Source organism: Onychomys torridus, chromosome 2 (assembly GCF_903995425.1).
Source record: "Onychomys torridus chromosome 2, mOncTor1.1, whole genome shotgun sequence".
NCBI classification, from domain to species: Eukaryota; Metazoa; Chordata; class Mammalia; order Rodentia; family Cricetidae; genus Onychomys; species Onychomys torridus.
In genome coordinates, this window is record NC_050444.1 from 16,565,903 (window position 1) to 16,585,483 (window position 19,581).

The window sequence follows — 19,581 nt, forward strand, 5'->3', positions numbered from 1 at the left end:
AAATATATCTTTTGTGAGGATGTTCCATAGTAGAGAATAACAACAGAGGTATCTAACTAGAAATTAATAAATAGAATTTATCTTATTTAATTCCCCAGAATTCCACAGCTCCAACCTGTAAGAGTTACCCTGATTTAAACAAATTATAAAATGAGAAAGGGCTAAAGAATACAGTGTCTGATAAAATCTTATCAGAAGAGGGGAAGGAAAGGGACTCGGTGGCAAAAAGCCAAGATAATGATCTGTATTCCAGGTTCTATACAGGTGAAAGTAGATTTTATAGGTTATTTTTACTTTTTGAGGCTGTAGGCTCAGATTATTTCGTAGATAATCCCATGGGACCCATGAGAATGGAGCATGACAATTAGTAGATGAACTCTGGGAATGCGGGAAAGGAATTGTTCAAGATAGGTGAAGGGTTGACAATGCTCAGTTGAAAGAAAAGCAATATGGCATTCTGCAGCAAATAACACAGCTTCTAAAAAGTGAAAATGAGCCGCCGGGCGGAGGTGGTGCACACCTGTAATCCCAGCACTCGAGAGGCAGAGGCAGGCGGATCTCTGTGAGTTCGAAGCCGACCTGGTCTACAGAGCGAGATCCAGGACAGGCTCCAAAGCTACAGAGAGACCCTGTCTGGAAAAACCAAAACAACAACAACAACAACAACAACAACAACAACAACAAAGTGAAAACGACCATTCAGTTTCCCAAATGATCATTACTGGCAAATGTCTGTGTCTTGTTGAGTATTGTATCCTTTATTTTGTTTCTCAAATGCTATGATAAAGTATATGACCATGAGATTTATTGATTTTAATAGATGCTATGAAATTCGTCATAGTTTGGATTTTAAAGGGCTTGATTGCCAGCTTACACTGCTGACGTAAGAAGGTAGAACCTTCTAGGAATAAAAGGGACTTAGGTCACTGGGAGTGTGCCCTTGAAGGTGATGTTAGCACCATAGCCCCTTCTCTCTTTGTTTTCCAGGCATTTAGGAACACTAGATTTATTCCACTATTCATTTCCACCAGGGATGCACTGGGCCACTACAGGCCCAAGGCAACCTCCAAAATCTAGGCAAAATAAACTTGTCCCTTTAAGTTGGTTATTTTGGGGATCTGTTATGACACTGATTTTTTTTTATTACGGCCAATATTAGTATATATCATATATAAGTAAAATATTTTGCTATCTCTTTTCCTGTTTCCCTACTAGAAGTGATGGAATATTAAATTATCAAACAATATATATTGTATAAAATAAAAGCTACTATAGTATCATATGTTTTGCTGTGGAGTAAAAAGAGCGAGTATTTAAATAAAGCCTTACCTTGGGAAGCGTCCTATCACGATAGCTATGGTGCAGACAACACCGAACAACAAGCCCACATTGGCAGCAAAACATATTGTAAATATGTAAGTACTGATCCATATGCCCTGAAGAGACATGGGAAAAAGAAGATGTGGCTACTCTTTCTCAGTTTTCTCAGAACTGCAAATATCACACAACTGTACTCAACAGCACTCCAGTGAACAAATCTCTAAATATTTGTTTGCTTTTTTTTTTTCTCTCTCTCTCCCACCCCTGTGTGTGTGTGGGGGGGGGGGGGGAGAGGGTGCAAAGGTGAATAGGCCATGGTGTGAGTTGAGTATGGAAGGACAGATGAAAGCTTAATAGAGTTGGATCTCTCCATGTGGGTTTCAGGGATCGAATTCAAGTCATCAGGTTTGGCAGCAAGTGCCTTTACCCACTAAGCCATCTCACCAGCGCAAGAACAAATTAGTTAATGTGAATAGAAACCCAGAAATACAGAACCATACCGTGGATCCATCATATTCTCGATGGGAGAAGAGTACAGGCGCTTTGTTTAACCTGTCAGATTGCCAACCCTTAGTTCCAGCCCCATATCGTATATATCAGATCTGTAAATGGTTGATATGTATATGCACAAAAGTATGTTGTAATTTCCTGCTATTTCTTATTGAAAAAAGTACTAAAAGTAACTATTTGCAGGTTTTTTTTGTCATGCTTAACAATATTCTATTTTCTATGATTACTGTACAAAACACTGATATAGATTGTTACTATACAAGGTTCTCAAAGCCCAGTGTTAAAGTAACTGAATAAACCAACACCAGTTGATTTTAGATCAACTCCTAGAAAGATCATTATTTATAAAAGGCCACTTCCTAAAAAGCTAAAATGTCAGGGCTGACTTAATTCTTAAAAAAGATTTTTAAGAAAAATAAATCCTCTTTTAATTGTAATTTTAAATTTATTGTAATTTTACCCACCACTTGAAATTATAATCACAACAAGTAAAAAAGCAGGTGTTTCTAAGTTTAGTGATGAAAAAATATCTTCAAAAACAAAAATAATTTACGAAATCTAGAAAGGTTTTACTTCTAAACAGAAAATAATATATTTATAAAATACTAGTCTAAGAATGATTTTCAAATTATTTTCCCCAAATAACATACACCATTTTGCCTATCCAGGCAGTTCTAACTTGTTTTCTTTCTGTTTCAATGTTTTAGAGTATCTTCAAAAACATAATTCATGCCATTCATAAGTGAAAGGTTGAAAATCCACTCTGTAACCTAAAGATAACATAAAATCTTTGTGGCAGCTGTACCACATACCTGCTCCTAAGGCTGAGGGATTATCTCAGTACGGGTGGGAAGAGTGTGAGAACCTCAGGTAGTGGATGGCCACAACAAAATTGCTTTCTGGGCACAAGAAGACAACTGCATATACAAACTCACCTTGGTTGTAACAGCGTGCACAAGACACGTGCAAGCTTAAACTAGACAAACAACTAGAGATAAGCGTAAAATCCCACCCCCTGACAGGAATTTCTGGCAATTGATAGCTCCAGGAGAGGGAGAATCTGTTTTCTTTAAGGGTGTTACCCCTGGTAGATTAACCACACTCTGGGGAATAGCCTGACTCTTACAGCAAAGAGGCAACACAAATTGAACTCCATAGGCTTAAAAAAAAAAAAAAAAAGACATGAAGTTGGGTGAGGGTAGATCCAGGAGGAGCTGGAGGCAGGGTTAAATACAATCAAAATGCATTGTGTGAAATTTTTGGTATTTAAAGAAATGTAAAATGTTTATTTAGAAATGAAAAAAGAAATCCTGAGGAATGGGTATAGGGGCTTTCCTTAGACAAGTCTGAAGTAAATGTTTCTAGAGTGCATTTTAGACTTGAAATTTTTTTGTATTATCTACCAAAACATGGTTCAAAATATGCTGTTTTGTAAAGCTAAGCCCTGGGAAGCAAATGGAGGGAGTTATATCTGGAAAATCCCCCTTTTTCAATAAAAGACACAAACATTCTGGTGTGAAAGAAAAGGTATATTTTAAATGATTCTGGTTTTGTAACTAATTCCTGTAAACATAATTCAAGCTTATGACTTACAAGCCTGCCATCTCGCAGGTTGGGACAGTGTTGTTCCTTTTTTATTCAGATGAATTGGCAGTCATTTTGGTCTTTATTTCTAAACACTCTTTTTCCTTTAATCTATGGCATTGTATGTAATCATATACAAAATAGGGCTGCAAGTTTTATACCGCAACTTCCCCTTCTATGAAGACTCTGAGCTCTACCTGCCTCGGGTGCTGAGCCTGCCTGAGTGTGGCAGACCCTCACCGAGCATCATGGGGCTCACTGCTCCTGACCAATCTCAGAACTGGTGAACATGGGGATTTTAGAATCTTGTCATCATTCCGGAGACCAGAATTCATTAGATAATCCAAACAACTGCAGTAACATCTGGCTCTGCTCTTTTTCATTTAATTTTGTGGGAATCGCAGACATGAGCACTGCATTTACATCATTTCCACCTCTACCTCTTCTCTTCCAACTCTGCCTACATCTCCCCTCTCCCTTTCAAACTCATGGGTTCTCCTTCTTTAATTATTGTCTTACACATGAATGTAAATCGAGACTCCTGAGTCCATTTAGTGTTGTTCATATGCATATGTTTTTAAAACTGATGGCTGAGGTTTGGATAACCCAACATCTCTGGAGACTGATTCTCCCTCTCTTTATTGGTCATAGTCTATTGCTCTTCAACTAGGTGTATGGCCTTATGAGAATCCCTATGTTGGTATATCAACTGGTGTTGATATGTGAAGGCCTTGTTTAGGTAACCATATTATTGAGATTTCATGGATGAAACTTCCCTATCATATATAGAAAACATTATCTACCAGATGCATTCTGGTCCTCTGGCTCTTAACAATACTTCCACCCTCTTTCCTATACTTTTCCCTGAGCCTTAGATGTGCAAGTTGTCTTGTACACCTAACACCTCTATTAACTTGTTTTAGGCACCCCACAGTCATTATTTTCCATATTTTGACCAATTGAGGATTTCTCTAAGAGTCTTTACCTGCTACAGAAAGAACCTTTTCAGATGGAAGGGTGAGAGATCCACTTCTCTGTGGGTGTAAAGATAAGTATGTAGGAGGTGGTTAGAGATTATATTTGTTTAGGAAAATAGCAGTAGTAGGTACTTCTCTAGGATCCATGACCTTACTACCAACCACAGGTAGTTAGGTTTATAGCTCCTATTGAGTGGGCCTTAAATCCAACTAGATGGCTATCGTACCTTTGAGGACACCTTGGCCATGCTGGTCATTGTTGCAATTCATAGATTTTACAGCTGGGTGATTCTATCAATTGCTTTCTCCCCTCCCCCCAGCATCTTGCCTAGCACCTTTGGATACTATGAGAATTAGTCCTTAGGAGAAAAGCTTCTAGTGCAGTTTCACCTCGTTTCCTCTGAGACCTGTATCTGAAGTGTGTGGAATCTTTAGCAGTCAGGCCTTCCCTGTGAGTTTTGGGAGGCAACCAAGTATAAGGGCAATAGACTGTTATTCTGGGAGTCTCTTGGACATCTCTTACCAACAACCGCAGGGAAGTTTCCCATGTCTGGCACTGGGGTTTTTGTTTGATAGTCTGTGGCTCTGGAGGGAAGCATTATCCAACTCACTCCCTTCTCTCCATCTTCCTGCCTTTACCAGGCTCGCCCGTAATTTTAAATAACTCCTTTCCTCTTTCCTCTCTGTATTGTCCTCCTTCATTCCCTCCCAACTCTATCGCCTCTGGCTTTCCCATTTCCCTCTTAACAGCACCTGTGTCCTACTGTTCCCTGTCTAGAGCAGCCCAGCATGGTCTTGTTTTACTTTCTGGGTTTCCATGGTTACTCCAAACTAGTCATAGCTAAAAAAAATATAGCTCTATACCCACAGCATCATCTTCTATAGATCAGGCTCTACAAGTGATTAATAACTTCCTGTGGTTCCTTTATAGTTAATAGCAAATGTAAATTAATAATAAACTACTCTCAACAGTGTTCTGTAACAATTCATCAGGAAATGGCAAGCTCTTACCTCTCACACTCCTTTTGAAAGAAATGCTTGGGATCCATAACCCCTAAACACAGGTTAACCTCCAAGCTGCCTAACTGTAGGAGACATCTGTTCTCACTCCTTAAAGACAATAAGTCAGTGAAAATAGTTCAGTAGCCACTGACTTACTTCTCTCCCCTGACCCTATCATGCTGTCCTCGAGGATGATGGGTCTACACCATTGAAATTATATACATATCTGATCAGCTTCTCAACTCAGTTCAAAACTTGTGAGTAAAAATCATGTTTCGAGTACTATTTCCTCACTTCTCTGCAGGGTGTTTTACACCAAACTCTAAATCAAATTAATCTAAAACTGTAAAAAATTTTTAAAAAAATTAAAAATGGGAAAAAAGAACAGGAAACTTCTGTGGTTTGGGAGGTGCTTAGGGTTTTTTTGTTTGTTGGTTTTTGGTTTTTTCCCAAGACAGAGCTTCTCTATGAAGCCCTGGCTGTCCTGGACTCCCTCTATAGACCAAGCTGACCTTGAACACATAGAAATCCACCTGCCTCTGCCTCCAGAGTATTGGGATTAAAGGTGTGCGCCACCTCCCATCTGGCTGACTTCTGTTTTTCTAAAGTGGTGACTTCTTATATAATCTTTGAACTTTACACTTTCAAATCAGTGGTTCTCAACCTTTCCAGTGCTGTGACCCTTAAATACAGTTCACCATGTTGTGATGACCCCCAAACATAAAATGATTTTGTTGCTAATTCATAATTGTGATTTTGCTACTGTTGTGAATCATAATGTAAATATTTGGGGAGATAGAAGTTTGTAAAAGTGGCCACAACCCACAGGTTGAGAACCACTGCTTTAAGTTATATTTTACACACACACACACACACACACACACACACACACACACACACCCCACTGACCTTTGGTGAAGCAGCTAAGAAATATATACATATATATATATATATATATATATATATATATATATATATATATATGAAGCTAAAGAGAGGGCTCAGTGATTAAGAGTACTGGCTGATCTTCTAAAGGATCCAGGTTCAATTCCCAACAGCCACATGGCAGCTCACAACTGTCTGTAACTCCAATTCCAGGAGATCTGACATCTTCTTATGCCTTCAGTTGGCCATAGTGCATGGTGTACAGACATGCACACAGGCAAAATATCCATAACATAAAATAAACTTTAAAAACAAAATGTAAACATTTAAAAGGAGGGATATCAGTTCATTCCAACCATAGTACATGCCGGGAAGCTAACACAATGCCCACTAATGACAGACAGTGTGTCTGCTATGTCCATACCACCTTTCAACCCTCTCTGTGTCTATATGTAATGTCTCCTAACTCCAGGTTTTCAAGATCAATTCCAATCAGTACACAACTCATTTCCTTTTTGATTATTTTTACATTTTATTTATGAGGGGGGGGGGTCACAGTGCCTGTGTGGAGGTCAGAGGACAAGTAATAGGAGTTTCTTCTCTCCTCCTACCATGTGGGTCCTGGGGATTGAACTCAAGCCACCAGGCTTGGCATAGTAGGTGACTACCTTCTGAGCTATCCCACTAGTCCATAGTTCCAAGTTCTTAAACAGGTTTTAAAATTGTTTATAAAGACTCTTTCAGGCTCAGCATGCCCAGATACATACTTGTTAGCTTTATCTGCAAATGACCTCTTTCTCCACCATTCCTCAGCAATAAAACCAAGATTCACAAACACACTGTAGTCAGCAGTCTTGGAATCACACCTCACTCACTCTTTTTGCTCTTTCAACTCCCTGTCCAATCTCTTCTCAAAGACTCTCAATTATAATAAAAATGACTTGACACCACGCTCGGCTCACTGATGATACCCTACCTCACACTTCACCGTTCCTTTCTCTTCTATCAAACAGCCTCCTGCTAAGGTGCCTGCTTCTGGAATCAGCATTGTAAACTTCTTTGTGTGTCTCTCTAAGATAGATTTGCATATTGGGTTTATATCATACATTAAATGCATTTGTAGACAACTTCCTCATGTAAAAATACAGTCAAAGCATAGTATAAAATGAATCTATAAAAGAAAAAAATCTGAAATGAGAAATGTGTTTTTAAAACCCAAACTGTACATAAGATATAAACCTGCCAGATACTCAGAAGTTTGGATGATAAGAAAAATATGGGAATCCCACAATTTATTCTCAGTTTTCAATCAATTGTAGTCTTCCAAGGTTATCAGAATGTTGAAAGGTCACATAAAATACAAGAGTTATGTTGACTTCTCTACCTAATCTATCAATGTCTGAAAATATAGCAGGCTCTAAAAGAGCCTGAGGGAAAGCATTTTAGACATTTTCTTATGGTATCCAAAATGATCAATATTTTCAAAATGAAATGACTCAGGGAATATAAACTCCATGAGAATTCTTAGGAAACTACCTGATAATGACACACAAAATAGAGATGAGCGACTCTTGAACCAAGTTTTTTAAAAAGCCTTATGGCAAACAATAAATTTGTGGTTTTGTGCCTTCTTCCTACACAAATGATATCAAGCAGGTCAAGTCTTTCTCAGTCTATGAATCCTTCATGGATTCGGCCATGTGCTGTGCTAAGAGTCACAGAGGCAATATTGTGAAAGTAAGCACCAGTGTATGCCCAAAAGCGTCATAGCACAGGATCAGGAGAGAAAATGTAGGTCATGACATTTCAATAGGACGAGGGCCATGTAGGGCGGAACAGAAGCTACTCACGAAATTCTTCACCCACCCTGAAGAGTGGGAGGATATTTGGGGACACTTTTACGTAGGCTAGTTTCTCTAGAATGTAAGTACACTAAATATTTCTGTTAGCCAAAACACACTTTCTCAGTGTTTAGTGTTATCTAATCTGTTCTGTTCCCAGAGATATCTTATTAATGTAATCCTCCACATGGTTTAATCCATTTGGAAGACAAGTTGTAAGACTTTTTGGCATTAATGTAGACACCATTGAGATCCACCTTGTATCCATATATCATACATTTAATGCTGGGTTTTCATGCACATAATAAGTCATCATATTCCTCAGTGTGCATTTCCTCAATAAACTCTGCCTTCAAAATCAATCCATAATTTAAACTGGAACCCTCAATCCACTCAAATTAGCTAGTATGTCTTTGAAATTTTTCAAATTATATATTCATAAAAATAAGAAAAAAATGTCATGCTTTCCTTCAAATTGTGAAAATCTAACTGGGCATACTCAAGTCTCAAATGGTTAACTGTGCTTCCTGCCAAAGAAAGTATTAGAGTATATTTGGTAGCATGTGCTTAAGCCAAAGAGGAAATGTCTGGTCAAACTGCTACTTACCCAATCGATTTTATCCACATTCCAGTATTTTTTTAAATCCCGGAACTGTATTAACATTCCCTTCAGTCCCACAACAATAATGCTTGCAAGAACGCACTGCAAAGGAAAAATAAGTTGGGGAGAAGCAGGACAAAAATTTTAATGTGAGTTTAAAGGCACCAAGGTATTTTTTTAAAAGTAAATTGTAGAGAGAAGCTGTCACCAATTAGGTTAAAGTAATATTTCTTGTTTAAAATTAACTTATTTTATGCTTTAGGGATACAACATGAATTTTAGGAACTCATGGGCAAAACTGTTGCAAGTTGAAAAGAACAGATAAGGAAAGAAAAACTGAATTAAGAGGGTGACTATCACAAGGCTGGAGGTCCTTTTATTAGTCACTGTATTTTATTTGAAATATATCTCATATATTTCGTTACATGGGTCCTAATATTAGTGATTTGTTTCACCTATAGATATTTATACCTGTGAAAAATGACCTTGAGTATTAAGCAGTTATCTTATGGAATGGTGCCTCTTCCTTGAAAAATTAGGACTTTGGACACTGGAGGCTAAGACTGGGATGGCAGCTGGGATTGCTTGGGAGCCCAGGACTTATGATGGATTAGGTGAAGCACCAGTAAGTGTGGAGACCCACTGAATAAAATATGTGTCTATGCTGTGAAAATGGATTTTGTCCTCCAGCCCAGACTCTGCAAAATTCCTTGAAAGCCTCTCTCTTTCCACCTGGGGATCAAACCAAGGAATTTGTGCATGCTCAGTTAGTACTCTACCGTGGAGCTGCACCCTGAGTCTCAGAAGTCTACTTTTCATGAGATTATTTCTACTTCACTCTGATGAGCCAGAGGACTGTCACCATTCCCTTCCCTTTCTCCCTCATGTAATGTGGTGTTTGTTCCTTTTTTTTCTTGTACTCAATGTTCACTTAAGTAAAATGATTTCCAGATTTAGTACTATTGGATTTTTTCCTCCAGGATATTTAGTGCACAACAATTCTAATTAAAGGTCAAGAAGTATATCATAAAAAGCACTACTGTACCATGGGCAGCCAGTACAGCAAAGGTCCTATTGCATAGATGACTACAAGGACGAAAAGGCAAGATATTAGACAAGCCACCTGTAAAATACAAGACAGACAAAAAAAGAAAGCCTTGAACTCTATCGTTATTTCAAAGCTGTGGGACTGGGACTAGGGGCAAGAAACAAAACATTGGCATATTGTGAAATTGCATGGACTGTCCTTATCTGTGTTTTGCAGTGAAGAGACATCAAATGTAACAGTTGACAAACTGGTACAACCAAATGAAGTCAGTGATGAGACAAGTACACACATGTACACACGTACAAACAGGACACCATTTATTTGCACAACACATCATAGCAGTGGCTGGTTGCAAGTGAGAGTGAGACTTCAGAGGAAAGTCCTACAGCCTAATTCCACTCAGTATTTTCTAGAAGGTCATGTGGGTAACCATTGAAGAGTTCACAGCCTGGGGTTTTCTTCTGTTAATGACACATTTGCCCCAAAGTGTTTCTCTCTCTCTCTCTCTCTCTCTCTCTCTCTCTCTCTCTCTCTCTCTCTCTCTCTCTCTCCTCACAAGAAACTCTGGCAATGAAGTGCTCAGATGGGGTTGCAGGAGCAGTTTCTGCCAGAGCAAAAAGACTTGATTTTAATAATCCCAAGAAGTTTTTAGGATCATATTCTATCCCACGGGGCCTGCTGATAAAGGTCAAAAGGAACCACCTGCCTCCCATAGCAATGACAGCGAACCTGATTTCCCAGAAGCAGAAGTCCCTGACTCCATAAAAAACATTTGGCCATACTGCCATCATAAGAGGCCTTTCACTGGTCCTTACAGGTATTCACGATGAAGATGAATCTTATTGTACTGGAAAGGTTTGAGTTTAAATTAAATACATAAATAATTTCAAAATCCGGCAAGAGCAGTTGAAGGTCTCCAGCAATGCTCTTGTGGCAACTGCAGGTACTTGGATACCAGTCTTTTTTGTACAGAGTTATACACACACTTACCAGAGACCTAGAAAGAATAGACAGGTTATAGAACATCCTCTAAACAGCAGTATAAAGCTAATGTGTGGAACTCAAAACCACTGTGATAAGAGAAACTAGACACAAAAGATACAATTTTGTACCAATGACAATTTTTAAGAGAAAAATCATAGGATGCCAGGGGATGGAGGGGAAATGCCTATTTTGAAATAACAGAAATATAGTTGTGTTGATACAGTGAGCTTTACATAAAAAGTCACGGTGTTTATTAGAGCTAATCACCCTCTAGAAGCCTGATTTTAAAGAGAGAAATTGAATGCATCTGAAACAACTGCTGGCATACCTGTGAGCACACCTGGGGCCAGCCAGCATGGTCGGGAACTTGCTGCCTTTGGGGGACCTGCTGTGGCAGGAGTGTTCAAAAAATAGGGGCATGATGATGACTCAGCTAGTCAGACATTCTTCTGGGTTAGAACAGGACTATATTAGTAGACACATGGTTAAATGGACAGGGCACTACACTAACTGTCAAGCTTTGTCTTGGGTAAAACGTCAATGACATTTGTCCTCTCCATGGGACTTTTTCAATCCAACACTTACAATGTACCTGCAAACAAATTCAGTCCTAGGAGCTGAAATGAATTCAAGCTCAAATCAACATACCTAGGAAGGATCTGAGACACAGGGAGATGGGTGACTCATCCAAGGTCAGGGAGAAGGGAGGTGACATGTAAGAAGGTAATACCAAGTGTTTTAAATCTCCTTTATGTTATGTGTATGGATGTTTTCTCTGGATATGTTTGTGCACTATGTACCTGGTACTCATGGAGGCCAGAAGAGGGCGTCAGATCCCCTGGAGCTGGACTTACAGATGGTTGCCACTGGGTGGGTGATAGGAATTGAACCCTGGTCCTCTGGAGGAGCAGCCAGTATTCTAAGTTGCTGAGCTGTCTCTTCAGCCCAACTCCCTGATTTTTAAGTGAAAGCTTAATTTAGCACAAGCAGACATGTTTGGGAAATTCTTGTAACTCCTGTCATGAATTGCTGATGGTGGGAAAGTGTGAATTTGTAGGAAGATAGCGACATTGCAGAGCAGTAGGAAGGAGCGGGACCAGGAGGATCTCTGTTTCCCACTCACCCCTCTCTAGAAGAGATCAAGTGACAGTCTTGGTTGTAATAGTTTTAAAAACTGACAATAAGCCTAATGACAAGCCCAATGCACAAAAGTTGGATTTTCAAGAATTTGCTTACTTGTTGAGTTTTGTTTTATTTATTAACAATGTGTCCATTTTTTCTCCTTGAACTCAAGTAGGACATGTATCACTCTTCTAATTTTAGATGTTGTCTCAGATTTAAAGTGGAGCATTTTGTTCCCAGCGCTGGCAATGGGGATTGTGTGAACATATAATCAACTCAGTCTGGTGTTGTTCAAAGTGAGGCAGTTAACAAGTTAGAGGTTTTCAGAACTATTTTTTAAAGTTCCTAGTTAGATTACAGTCTACTAAGAATGCTATAAAAACTACACAACTAACTAGTAGTAAATGAAATGCAACTCCTTGAGGCTCTTCACTAATAATATTCAAGAAGGTCCTCGGTAAGTTTTAAAAGGATTTAGGCTGTAAATGTTGAAGGCAAGCGTTCACATCCTTACTATCCACAAGGTATTTTCCTCTTCAATACTTTCCATGCCATGCTGACTAAATGCCTCATGATAATTTTTGTTTTAAAATTTTAAGTAGTCATGTGTAGTGGGTAGCCATTCCAGCTTTGATCTGGAAGTTCCAATCCCCATTGAGGCTTTGGAAACTGTCATGCCTACAGGGTGGGGCCAAGAGAGGAATCTGAAGACCCGAGATCTGGATGCACCAGCTCTTCTGGACCCTGGAAGCTAGAGGTAGACCAGGCAGAGTTCTACAGAGAACACTGCCGGACTGTGGACCCTGTAAACTATCCCACAAAGTAAACCTCCCTTTTAACTATGTGGAGTGGCCTTAATAATTTCACCAATAGGCATGTCTTAGAGTTAAGTCTGCATAAAAGTTAATGAAATCTTTATTTTCTTCGTGTTTTATTACAAGGTTATATACATGTATATATGTAAACATTACATATAAATTCTGCTTCACAGGGCTGAGGGGATGAAGAAGTGTAGCATTTAATCTGTGCTGTCAATCTCAGTAGCACCATAATATGTTGCTCATTACTAACAAAGGTGACCACTAAAGGTATTAGTGTCCTCCATAGATACACAATAGTTACTTGGAAAGAACAAATCACAATTGTTTGCTTCCCAAGCAGAGATCTTTATGAAAAGATCACTTTTCATTAATCTGATGCACAGATTTATGAAAAATGGTGAAATCTTAAAAGAGATAGGAAAGAGCAGGAAGAAAGAATAAGAAGCAGGACACAAGGCAACATGGCTAAATTAAGAAGACCTTGTAGAAGATGCAAGCAATGAACCTACTTCTGGAAGAATAAAAGGAATACAGTTTTGCAAATTAGAGCCCAGAGGCAATCTTAGCATTGCCAAACAGCATGCCAGCTGGCTGCTGTTTTCAGTTGTGGCTGCATAGCCTCTGCAGCAGATGCTGTCTGGCATCCCTCATGGTTCTGTGATCCTCCTGAAGACCCTGAAAAGCACTGATGTGTCTCTGCTGTTGGAAGTGAAGAGGAGCGTGCAAGAAAGGGAGCCAGGGGACACCGAGCTCCCGCCCAGAGTTAACATTCCAGTTCAGATAGGAGAGAAATAAGAAACAGTATTCACTTGTGCTGTTTGTCGTACTTTCCCAAAGCTGTTCTTAGATCCACAAGGAGGCCACAGCTAAGAGCACTTCCACACACAGAGGATGAATGTGTGTCTGTCTTTGACTACAGCTCTTGCTACTAAATGATCGAGTATCTTTTATTATTCCTATTTAGACAATTCGATTAGATTTCTGAAACACTGAAGTCTTTGCCTTCTACTCACTTACATAAAACAGTCCCAGATTCCCTGCCCAATAATCGCCATGTTAACTTCTAAGTATTTGAAATGTGACTAGTCTATATGAAGATTGGTCTGCACATGTAAAATATGCACCAGATTCCTAAGCTTTATTGAAGAAAAATACAAAAGCATTATTGTATAGAGTTCTTTAATCCATGTTAAAATTATAATAATTTTATCATATGAGGCAAGTTAGAATGTATTAAAATCAATTTTAATAGGTTTTCTTTTTTAAGATGTGGTCACTATGTAATTTAAATTACTTGGGTAGCTCATATTATATTTCTGTTGAACAGGACTTCTTTAAAGTATGTGATCAAATACCTAATTATTTTTAAAGATTTATTTATTGTGTATACAGCATGTATGATGGCAGGCCAGAAGAGGGCACCAGATCTCATTATAGATGGTTGTGAGCCACTTTGTGGTTTCTGGGAATTGAACTCAGGACCTCTGGAAGAGCAGCCAGTGCTCTTAACCTCTGAGCCATCTCTCCAGCCCCAAATACCTGATTTTAAATAGAATTTTTCCAACAACAATGTATTACAATACATTTAAATTTTATTAACGACCACACACACACACTGCCTTTGGTCTGTCTGGCCAAACTCTCAGCAGACAACAGGGGTCTTGAGGGTGAACTACTGCAAACTGGATCCCTGGGCTGGAGAGTTAGCTCAGCTGGTAAAGTCCATGGCATGTAAACAAAAGAACTGGGATTCTGATCCCCAGAACCCACATCACAAAGGCTGGGCATGGTGGCATACACTTACAATTCCAGTGCTAGGGACGAGGAGACAAGTGGATCCTGGGAACTCACTAGCCAGCCAGCCTAACCTACTTTGTAAGATTCAGGCCAACAAGAAACCCTGTCTCTAAAAACCAAGGTGAAAAGTGCCTGAGGAATGACACCCAGGGTTGACCTCTGGTCTCTGCACACACATGGGCATGCACACCTGCAAATGCACATGCATTTACACACACATGGACATGGACAATCTACAAACACACAGAAAGACAGGCAGGCAGGCAAAGCTAAGTGACTGAGAAGGCTTGTCTAAGAAAGCACTAGAGTGGGTAGAAAAAATACATTACTGAACTGTGCAAAGCCTCTCCTGGGACTGAAGGAAAAATGATGATGTTTTTGTTTTATCAGAAAGATCACTCTTTGCTGTTGCTTGTAGAGCTGGGGATTGAATCCTGTGCACAGCAGGCAAGTGCTCTATTATTAGCTACACCTCCAGCCTTAAATAGATAACTGCATAGAAATATCACAGTGAAGTATTCCTATGAGAATACTGAAACTGTTGTAGGTGGTAAAGTAATTAATAAGGGTAATGTGCTTATCACCTGTGCTTTGAGGAGTTATAATTAATTAGATAAAAAGTTGAAGGGCTTCTATGTGTGCCAGGTTAATTTAGTGGGCATGCGGTTCCAGGGCCTAGGAGAGGCAGAGCCATTGAAGGGCCTGTGCTGTGAAATCATGATGAGTGGGAAAAGGCTTTCACTAGTAGCCTATTCAGAGCCAAACTTTGGAGATCTGGTTAGAACTCTCTTTAGCCACACCAGTTGTCAACTATACTTATATACACTTAGTGGTTACAACATAAAAGGTGTGAAATGGATACCAAATCATCCTCAATTCAAACATGCACATTAGTTCGGATTCTCTTGCAATTGGACAGGCATGGTTAGGAAGCAGTTTTCACCTCAGCAAGCAGGGTATCGGGACAATATTCTGCTGGTGGGCTTTATAGTGTTTTGCTAGATTCATTTCTTTTGAAGTTCAATATATAGTTTGCAGAAAAAAATCTTTATTAAGTAAGCAGCCTTTTAAAATGTTCTCTTGTTCTAACCATTCAAACATGAATCCCTCTCTATCCCCATCTTAGTAAATGATGTTATTGACCTGCTCAGATTGTATACCTAGGGCAAATTTTCTAAAGTGCTCTTTCTCTTAAGCATTCAATGTTGAAAGTTAAAAGGCTGAACAGAGTTTTCTTGTTGCTGATACAGGGATCAGAAATGCATGCAAAGCACCTAAGGCCGGAGACAGCACACATTGTGGTGAAGCCACCTCAGGGCTGTACTTCAGCCTCTTTGTCCATAAGACAGTGACACTGTCATCTTCCTCAATCACCCTCAGCAAGTGAGGGCCAACTAGGATGAGAAAACCATCCCAGGAGAAGGCCATCCCAGACACACAGGTGCCTTTACTTAAAAACAATAAAAACGTAATAAAATCAATTGTAATCATTGACATTTCAAGAATGTTTTTTTGTATGTGCTTAGGTGTTTCACTAGTTCTGCATATATTGATTCATTTAATCTTTATAAAGTAATAATTCTCCTTGATCAGCTGAGTCTGTTAAGCTAGAGGAGTTGAGTTACTGGTGCATGTGATGGCACCAGAAGGCAAGCCTAGCTTCTAGAACCTTAATGTTTTTCACTCATTGAGCCTAAACATGAAAATGACCAACCTAACATAGTCCATTTTTATAAGGGATCCTGGGAAAAATCTATAGAAGCCTAGACTGTTACAGGAAGGAGTTGTGAAAGTAAATGATCACAAACATTTAAGAGTAATTCACAAAAAAAGGTTTGTGCCAACCAAAAGACACTATGAACCTATATTTGAATGCCAGAAATCCAAGCTTACATAAGAATTTTGCTTCTTAAGTTATGGTTATTATTTGTTAAAATTGATGATTATGTGTTCCTTTGCTCTATGGTGTATAGTATCAGTCTTATTCACTACTTTATTATTTATCTGTATTTATATTGGTACTTGCCCCCAAGGTTGCAAATCTACACTTTTCTTATGCATTTTCTACAGCTTAAAAACTATATTAAATATAAGATAAACCTCTAATAAAAGTTTTAATTTTCACATAAAAATGTTTATGGATTCCCATTCAAATCTTTTGTATGCATGGATTGTTTAATGATGGTTAGTTGTTATTGTCAATTTCTTATGATATACATCAATTTTCTTGATCGGTCATTGGTTAAGAGTGCAATCACTCTGAGTTTAAATCCAAGCTTTGCCATTCCCTATGTCTATGACCTGGTATTGTATAGCAGTTTGCAGAGAAGCTCCTTAAGCCAGAAAATAAACAACTCAAAGAAGCCTCAGGAAGTTTCTGAAACTGACCAGATTCACTAGGCCCCTCCCTTCTAAGAGTAAAGAATAAAAGCTGCAGAGGGTCGGCTGCAGACAAGCAAAGGTGCAAATACCCTGAGACCAGACCATCTGCCTGGAAGAAGCAGAAACCAGTTAGATAAGCTACTTGTAAATGTTTAGACCAACTGAGGCACGTAGAAAGGACACTCTCCAACCTGTTGAGCTGCCTGCAGGCTGTGCAGTGTGATCCCAACTACCAGCTTTTGTGAGCTGTCATCCATGCTGGGGTGGGCTTTGGTGGTATATCGTCTTTGAGTCATTTCTGCTCTTATAAGTAATCCCTCACACATATTACTATGTGCAACCCCAATATTAGTTCTCCAAGTTGGACTTTGTTGATATCTGCACTGTACATGCATAGATCTGTTATGGGATCCTTCTCTGAGGTGAGTAGATGTGTGTGTCTTGGGTCTCCCTAGGAAAAGTTTTGTCACACAACACCCAGATCAGTTACTTCACCCACATTTCCCTCAACTTTCTCACACAGAAACGGAGAATAATCTTACAACGTTCAATGAGTTGCCTAAGAGATTGAGTCCATTTATATAAAAAATTAGACACACATAATATTAGACACATAATTCAATATTGTTTCCACCACCATCAGTACCATCGTCTCTATCATCATCATCATCATCATCATCACCCTGCCATTATGCAGAAAATGCCTAATACAGATCAGGCTTGCAAAAAAAAAATGAATCATTTTGAGTTCCTAATATATGCACACACACACACACACACACACACACACACACACACACATATAAAGTGTTTCTTTAGTCCCAAACATTCACATATATAGAATGGTACTTTGGCACATTTGCTCATTGTTATACCTGCAATGTTAGTGTTGAGAACTGATTCTGCATAGACTTGATTTTCTTTTTATTTCAAGAAAGTGAGCAAAATAGAAAAAGAAAGAAAGGAAGGAAGGAAGGAAAAGAAAGAAAGAAAGAAAGAAAGAAGGAAGAAAGAAAGAAAGAAGGAAGAAGGAAGGAAGGAAGGAAAGAAAGAAAGAAAGAAAGAAAGAAAGAAAGAAAGAAAGAAAGAAAGAAAGAAAGGGGGAAGGGAGGGAGGGAGGAGGGGGGGTTGTCATGGAGATTGGTTAGGTTAACTGAGACACCACTAGATGGAGCCCCGGCTTCAAGATTGCTAATAATAAAACTGCCATGGGTGCAGAATTCAGCAGTTTGCTCCTAGAATCACTGAGCCTGTGGGAAAGTCGTTAAAGGGAAAGATAAGAAAAAGAGGGAGAGAGAATGGGAAAGAGGGAGCAGAAGAGGGAGCAGGGAGGGCTTCCAGAAGCGCTTAGGAAATACAAACTAGCAACATTTTCAAGGCTCAGTGCTTCTGTCTTCTAGTCTGAGAAGGGATGGCGGCCCCATGGCCCCTCTTTCCCTGCGGAACGGTTGTTACCTGCGTCTTTGCTCCTGTGCTGTACAGGCCAGCTGTCCTTCCCATGGCAGCAGCGCTTGGGATACAGAAGAAAAATGAAGGGATCACATTGCTGAGGCCGTGGGCCAAAAATTCCTGCAAGATTAGTTATGGGAGAATAGAACATTTCTTTATCACAATCCCTTCTAGGGTCCCAGGTACAATTTGTCAAAGAATGAAGCCGGTTTATGCACAATTACTGTTCTTCTCATCAGTTGAGATGCAACAGTTTATAATAAAAATAGCCAGCGTTCGTTGACTGTAATCCTCTAAGACTATTCTGAGCACATCACCCTTTCAACTCTGACAACAAACTTGTGAGGAAATTCGATCGTCCAGGTCTACATTCTCAATCACAGCAGTAGGGTTCTGTTCCCACCCTTTCCTCACAACTTCTGCCTCACTAACTCCAGTGGCTCCTTCTCCCATTCCTGGTATAAAGATGTATTTGCCACAGTTACTAACTTCATCCTTCTTTAAAGGTCCCTTCCGTTGGCTTCCCTCTAGCTCTCTGACTGGCACTTTCAGTTTCCTTTGTTATCCCACCAGTTGCCAATGTAGGACTATTTCTCTTGTGTATCTACATCTTAACTACACAGATATAGATGGACAATTCCCTCATTTACATCTACAGTGGGGACTCCTCTCCTGACCTTCAGACTCCTATATCCAACCTGCTGTTTGGCATCTACATTTGATGGCTAATGAAAACTCAGTAACTGGTCTACAGGGTCCTCGAATCCCAATCGTATCCTCCCATGTCTAGCCCCCAACTGTACAGCTATCCATGACTCCTCCCAGAAACTCCAGATGCAATCCAGTGTGCATCCACATAGGCTTTTCCTCACCAGGGCCTGCTCCAGTCACCATGCTTCTACTGGGTAAATGAAAACTCCTAACACCCTGCCTGCCCCTATTGACACCAGTTACTGTAAACAATCATCTCTGGCCTGAGAGATGTGATTCTGACAAGAAAATATAGACAGCAAATAGACAGACTTAGACAGCAAGTAGAGAACGGTGTAGAGAGGCCTGGATTTGAGGAGCTTGGTCAACAGAGGTCTTCCTATGAAGTGAGGATCTGAATGAGAAAGTTGGACAGACATGTGAGGGGACAGGATCCACAGGAAATAGAACAGTGAGTGCAAAGTTCATCAGCCAGAATTCCGACTAGTGAGTTCAAAAAGGATACAGAAAGTGTGGCCAGGAAATATCTTAAGAGACTAGATAAGAA

The 19,581-nt window shown here is 39.5% G+C and overlaps 1 protein-coding gene across 1 annotated transcript in view; it reads right to left on the reverse strand.

Annotated features, from left to right (window-relative positions):
• The window catches only part of Slc26a7 (solute carrier family 26 member 7), a 126,623-nt gene that overhangs the window by 28,136 nt on the left and 78,906 nt on the right, over positions 1 to 19,581 (reverse strand). The window contains exons 9-12 of the mRNA XM_036178694.1: positions 18,330 to 18,443; positions 9,766 to 9,843; positions 8,727 to 8,822; positions 1,330 to 1,436 (exon numbers count right to left, since the gene is read on the reverse strand). Of these exons, the coding sequence (XP_036034587.1) occupies positions 1,330 to 1,436; positions 8,727 to 8,822; positions 9,766 to 9,843; positions 18,330 to 18,443 (395 nt within the window). The remainder of the gene's footprint in view (positions 1 to 1,329; positions 1,437 to 8,726; positions 8,823 to 9,765; positions 9,844 to 18,329; positions 18,444 to 19,581) is intronic.